This window comes from Corvus moneduloides, chromosome 4 (genome assembly GCF_009650955.1).
Source record: "Corvus moneduloides isolate bCorMon1 chromosome 4, bCorMon1.pri, whole genome shotgun sequence".
NCBI lineage: Eukaryota > Metazoa > Chordata > Aves > Passeriformes > Corvidae > Corvus > Corvus moneduloides.
In genome coordinates, this window is record NC_045479.1 from 61974956 (window position 1) to 61980955 (window position 6000).

A 6000-nucleotide genomic window follows, 5' to 3' on the forward strand; every position below is an offset into this window, starting at 1 on the left:
AAACAGTTTAAAACAAGTCCAGGGAAAACCTGGGGAACTACAGAAAGACTGACGCCTGCACCATGTAAATCAGTAAAACCATGAAAGAAACAGTGTATGCCAGCATGTGTACAAAGAGGACATATTTGTGTGAAGAAAGGAAGTAAGGTAAGGCCAATACAACTATTTGAAGTAATTTTTCACAAAACTACTAGAGTTCTCCAAAGAAGTAAAAAATAATGTGCACCATGGAGTTTTCACTAACAACGTTTACTTGGATTTCCAAAAGACATTTGATGAATCTGTCATTTGTAAGTCTTAAAAAACCTAGACTCCTAGAGGATAAAAATAAATGCCCTTGCAAGGATAAATAATTGGAAACAGATGGTAGGACACTACTGTCAATTTTTCAAGTGGAGAGAGGTCAGTGGTGGAATCCTGCAGGGATCTGTGCTGGAACTTGGGAGCTACTTGCTTATTTATAAATGAGCTGGAAAACAGGATAAATGGTGAGGTTACAAAGTTAGCTGCTGATACTCATGCAGGGTAGCTACGATAAGGGTTGACTATGAAGAAGGACTTTACAATACTGAATGACTAGGCAATAAAAAGTCAAATTAAAGTCAATGTAGATAAATATGAAGTCATTTATTTAAGGGGGAAAAAACCTAACTACACAAAGTTATGTGCCCCAAGGTGATTATTACCACTTCAGAACTGAGATATTGGGATTATAATAGGCAGTTGTGTGAAAACATCAGCCCACTGATCACTAACAGGGAAAAATCGAGTATTACTAATTACTAGGAAAGGAATAAAGAACGAAGAGAGAATGTTATTAAGTCACTGTATGAATGGCTGGTTTGTCTGTCTTGAATACTGTGTGTAGCTCTGGTCCCACAGACTCTGAGAAGATACAGCAGACTGGAAGTGGCAATAGGCAGGGCAGCAGGGATGATCACAAGTTTGGTACAACCTAAAACTAAGGACTGACTAAGAAGCCAAAGACCTCATAACAGGTAACTGAGTGGATACAACAAAGGTGTAATCAGAGCCAGGACAGGGGATGTGTCTCCAAGTTCCCTGTTCACAGCCTCTTCCAATGCATGAGCTGAGAGGATCAAATGAAATTGGCAGGCACAAGATTTAAACCACAAAAACCTCTGCATCTTCACACAGCACACAGTATCAAGCTGTGGAACTCCTAGCTCTGGAGCACTGTAAATGCTAGAAGTTTGCACAGGTTCAAAAAGCGACCAAAGTCTCAAAAAAAAAAAAAATCCAGCAAGAGCTTTTAAATGCCAAGATCCACCTGAGGAAGTCCCTGAGCACAAGTGCTGGAGAACTGAAAATACAAAGGGCAAGATGATGCTCTGATGCTTTTGTGGGCCCATGTTACTGGATCTGTGGTTTGCCAGATCACTGGACTGTGGTTTGCCAGAGCTTTTATGTTTTGTTCAACGGTCCTCTTACTGTGGCCATGGGCTCAGGCATCTTTTGAAAAACCTATATATTGGCTTCATCCTACTTGTCCATGGGACACTTTTATGCCTTTCTTTTGCTTTCTTTCTTTTTTTCTTTCTTATAACTTGAAACATCCTCGTAAAGGAAAAAAGTAATGACAAATATCTAATAGTGAAAAAAATCACAATGACAGAACTGAAGTGTTTACTTAACCGATACAGGGATAGATCTCAAGAATTATCTTTATTTGTGAGGTTTCCTGCAAATTTTGGTGTAGAGTAATAAAGAACAATACCTAATTCCTAATGATTTCAAGAGTTTGTATTCATGCAGCTGCTCAAATTAGGTAAGTGCATATGCAAGTGCTTGTACCTATGATTTTGCAGTTGCAGAAGAGGAGGTTAGGAGATGGAGAACGAGACTGCCAACACTGGCTCTCAAAGTATTAAGTGTACCCTGACAGCATAATGCACACGGAACAAAAAAAGCAGTCTAAGCCACAGCTAAATCATAAGGCTATCTAATCTATGTTATACTCATGTACACACAGGAAATACCTTTTTTCTCAGGATTTTTCTTCTTTATCATGACATAGACATGTCTAGTCATAGACATGATTAGACAGCAACAAGGACTGAAAGTGTATGTGTCCAAGATATTGTTTATCTTTTTCTTATTTAAAAAACACCTCTTCAAAACAAGAGCTATATCATGCTGACAATTTAAAATGACTCATGCAAGACAGACTGTGATCAAAATCTTTCTTCTAAAGAAATAAGTTCCTAAGCTTTTATTTGCAATCCTAAATCAAGCATGATCCCAAGTCAGAAACCTGATTCTAACAAGATTTAAATTGCATCCATTTTAAGTATTATATGACCTAACCAAATGCTAACACTATGAAGGTACATAATAGCAAGCAAAATCAAAGCTATATTCACATGCTTCTCTATTTCACTACTTCAGATTCAATTTTGTTCCTGTACTACACAGAACTATATGCATATGTATATGACATTACTATATTGGTTTTTGTGAGATAAGCATTTTAGGATTACTATTATTTATTACTTTTACTCTCCAAACAATAAACTAATAACAGAAGTAGGTCATAGAGCTCAAAGAAAAAATACCATTTTAACACTCCTGTCCTGCACATTTTACTCTAAGTTTTCCTTCTGTCCCACCACCTTTGTTTTCTTCTTCAAAGGATGCAACCCGAACCAATATGGACTTTTTGGTGGTTTTTTCTCCCTTGAGGAAACTTTTTTAAGTAATACAGAAATGAACAGTGAGGTAAATACTGAATTAAGGTAAAACATTCAGCAACCAATGAAGTCAGGTTCTTTCAACACCCAGCATTGCTGTAATTCTTCCAGGGCATTCGTGTACAAATTGGGAAACACAGCAAACAACCACTTGGCTATGCATGTATTCCCTTATTAATTTTGGAGGGAAGCAGCCTGAGAAGTGATTCTTCTGCTGACATAAAGCTCCTTTTTTTGACTTTTAATGGCAACAGTGCATCTACCAGCTTCGGAGATGTCAAAAATTCTGTGTTGCTTTGCCTGAAAACGTATCTCCAGTCACACCTGCACATGTGCAGCATGGTATAGACTCCTTGGGCTCCAGTAGACCCGTTGCATGTGGGGGTTTCTAAACATTACTATTCACCTGTGCAGAAATGCAGTAAAGGAATCGGATTCATTTTATCTACTATGCACTAGCGTCTCCTGGCATGAAGAAGTGCAACCATATAAATAGATATTGGTGTTGGAAAGTGCAAGGGATTTGGCAATTGTGCTGTCCTACTGCATACTGGACATGAACAAAACATGCTGAAATGTATCAAAACTGAATATTCATGGCACCTTTTAGCAGCAGAGCCATAAGGAGAGGAGACAGCTGGAAGCAGTAGTCCTTAATGGAGCAGAGGAGACATCAGTGGTGCAAAAATGAAACTCTGCCCAGAGCCAAGTGACATGACTCTGTACAATTAACCAGACCGTATCAGAGAAGCCACCAGCATCCAAGAGGGTTCCCAGCGCAGAGATAGTGAACGTAAAACTAGACTTGCTGGAATTGGGGAAAAACCTACCAACCTCAAGCGCCTTCAGATCACTCCCCAAATGATACAGAAAGAAATTACCAGGACACTTCAGTGATGGAAACAGTATAAAAATGTATAATAGCACACAGAAAAACACCAGCAGCGAGAGAAATGGCTAAAGCTGTTTCATACAAACCAACAAATTCCACAAAGTCTCATGGACTAGGTGGCAAATTGAATAATGCTGAAGCTGTTCAGTAAAAAACTCAAAAGAATTTTTGCTTGGAAACTGAAACGAATGTAGGTCAATTAAGGGGACTGAAAAAGTGATTGTGAGCCCATTTTGGTGACATTTTGCTATGTTTCCCTAACACCTCATTCCTGCTTATTTCAAAACTTCTCAGTTTCAGGGTTTTACCAAGAGGACAGGTAACAGGTATGCTTCGATTTTAGCCCCTTTTTTTCCAAATGATTGAAGAATTAATATTTTCTGTCTTGCTAAAACTGCTTATATTACTATCTTAATTCTACAGACCACTGTTTTCTCCTTATCCTCCCAGCTGCACACAAATAACCAGCTCTCTGCTAACTCAGAGGGAAAGCTGTGCTGGAAATGCAGAAAGATATGTCTTGGTGTTCTCCCTCTTTCTTACTATACGCTTTCCCCAGGGAGACACTGGATGTGATGGGGAAAGTCAAATGAAGTCGGGAGATCTTCTGAGACAAAATCAGCAACTGAAATAAATTCTTTTTCTCTACGCTCCTAACATACAGTGGAAAATAAACCTTGTGAACAAGTGAAACAGACCACAACCAAAACTCGTGCATGCCACATCCAACGACCTCAGCTGCCCTTCCAGTTCGCTAGCAAAAAGACCTCGCCAACCCCTCCCACGGAGCCGAAGTGGGCTCTGCCTTGGCCAGATGGGACTGGGACGAAGCTCCAACAGGCGGACAGCTGCCTTCATCCACCGTCGCCTGCTCGAAGTGTCCCCACTGCCATTTTCTCCTGACCTTTACAACAGACTACGCGCTGGAGGACACCCGCCCGCTGCCGCCCGCCGCCGCCCGCCGTCCCTGGAGCTGCTGGATGCCCACGGGTGGGTTCACAGACCGAAACCAGGCAGCTCCCCCGGGCGACTGTCGGAGGGGTGCGAGGAGCTGCGGCTGAGCCTGACTTGGCCCACGCCCAGGCAGGCGGCGGGGCGGCCCGGGACAGGCACCGGCACCGCTCTGCGACGCTGCCGATGTGTCGCGGCACCCCCAAACACCCTCTCCCGGCCTGCCCCGGCGGGCCACCCCCGGCCCTCGCCACCCGTCCCCCGCCGCTCCCCGACTCCCTCCTGACCCGCACCGGCGCCGCAAGTTTGTCCAGAGCCGCCCGTGCCCCTCGGGCCGGGCCGGGCTGTGCCGGGCAGGGCAGTGCAGCGCGGAGCCCCCCAGCACCGGGGCCGCTGCCTCCACTCACCCGAGGTCAGCTGCATCCAGGCACAGATCTTGTAGACAGTGGCTGTGTTGCAGAAGAAGAAGAGGATGAAGCAGACGATGCAGGCGATGATGAGCATCATCGAGAGCCCGATGAAGAAGGACGCAGCTTTGAAGGCTCCCGAGGGTAGGCTGGAGAAGTCCGTGAAGCTGCCCCGGCAGGTGAGTTCCCGGCTGAAGCCGTTGCCGATGCAGTAGTGGAAGAGCCCGAAGTAGCCCGCCTGCGGGGTGTCCACGCCGTCCCCGATCCAGTACGGCTGGATGAAGCACACCACGTTGACGATGGCAAAGCAGATGGTGAAGATGGCCCAGAGCACGCCGATGGCCCGCGAGTTCCTCACGTAGTTGGTGTGGTAGATCTTGGCCGCCTCTTGAGCTGGGAGCATCCCCGCTGCTACCGCTCCTGACGAGCCTGCTCCTGTAGCCGCCGTCCCTGCAGCCGCTCCGGGCATCCTCGCCGAGAAGATACCCCCCTCCCCTTCCTCCTACTCCTCCTCCTCCTCCTCCTTCTCCTCCTCCTCCCCGCTCGCTCCGCTCGACGCGACGCGCTCCGCCGCCGCCGCTGCGTGCGAGAGCCGGCTAGCCCCTCTGCCGGGCTTCAGCGGCTCCGCGCCAGCACCAGCAGCCGCGGCAGCGGCGGCAGCACCGACACCGCCCGCCGCCGCCTATCGGGGCGCAGCGCAGCGCCGCCAGCCCCGCGCACCGCCCGCCCCGCAGCCCGCCCTCCGCCGCCGGGCGCCACCCGCGCACTGCCCGCCGCGGGCGTCCCGCCGCCCTGCGCAGCCACGGCGGGGGCACGGGTCAGGGCCGGCCTCGAGGGGAGGTGGTGGCGGCGGCAGGCGGGGGCGAGGGGGCCGCCGGCGCCCTTTCCCCGGGCGGGCAGGGCGAGCCCTGTGTGCGGCTCCCCTCAGCCCGCGGGCGCCTCTCCCGGCCGGGACAGCGGCTGCCGAGCGGACCCGCTCTCGCCGCTGCTCCTGCAGCGCGTCCTGGGAGGCATGTTCAGGCAGCGAGTTCTAAAGTTT

The 6000-nt window shown here is 47.8% G+C and overlaps 1 protein-coding gene across 3 annotated transcripts in view; it reads right to left on the reverse strand.

Moving 5' to 3' along the window:
* Positions 1–5617, reverse strand: part of LHFPL3 (LHFPL tetraspan subfamily member 3) — a 244467-nt gene extending 238850 nt beyond the window's left edge. For 2 of the 3 annotated variants that reach the window (XM_032105840.1, XM_032105839.1), the window contains exon 1: positions 4962–5617. In XM_032105840.1, coding sequence (XP_031961731.1) covers positions 4962–5430 — 469 coding nt within the window. In that variant the 5' untranslated portion in view covers positions 5431–5617. The remainder of the gene's footprint in view (positions 1–4961) is intronic. The other variant, XM_032105838.1, reaches the window with a different exon arrangement.
* Positions 5618–6000: the final 383 nt, after the last annotated feature.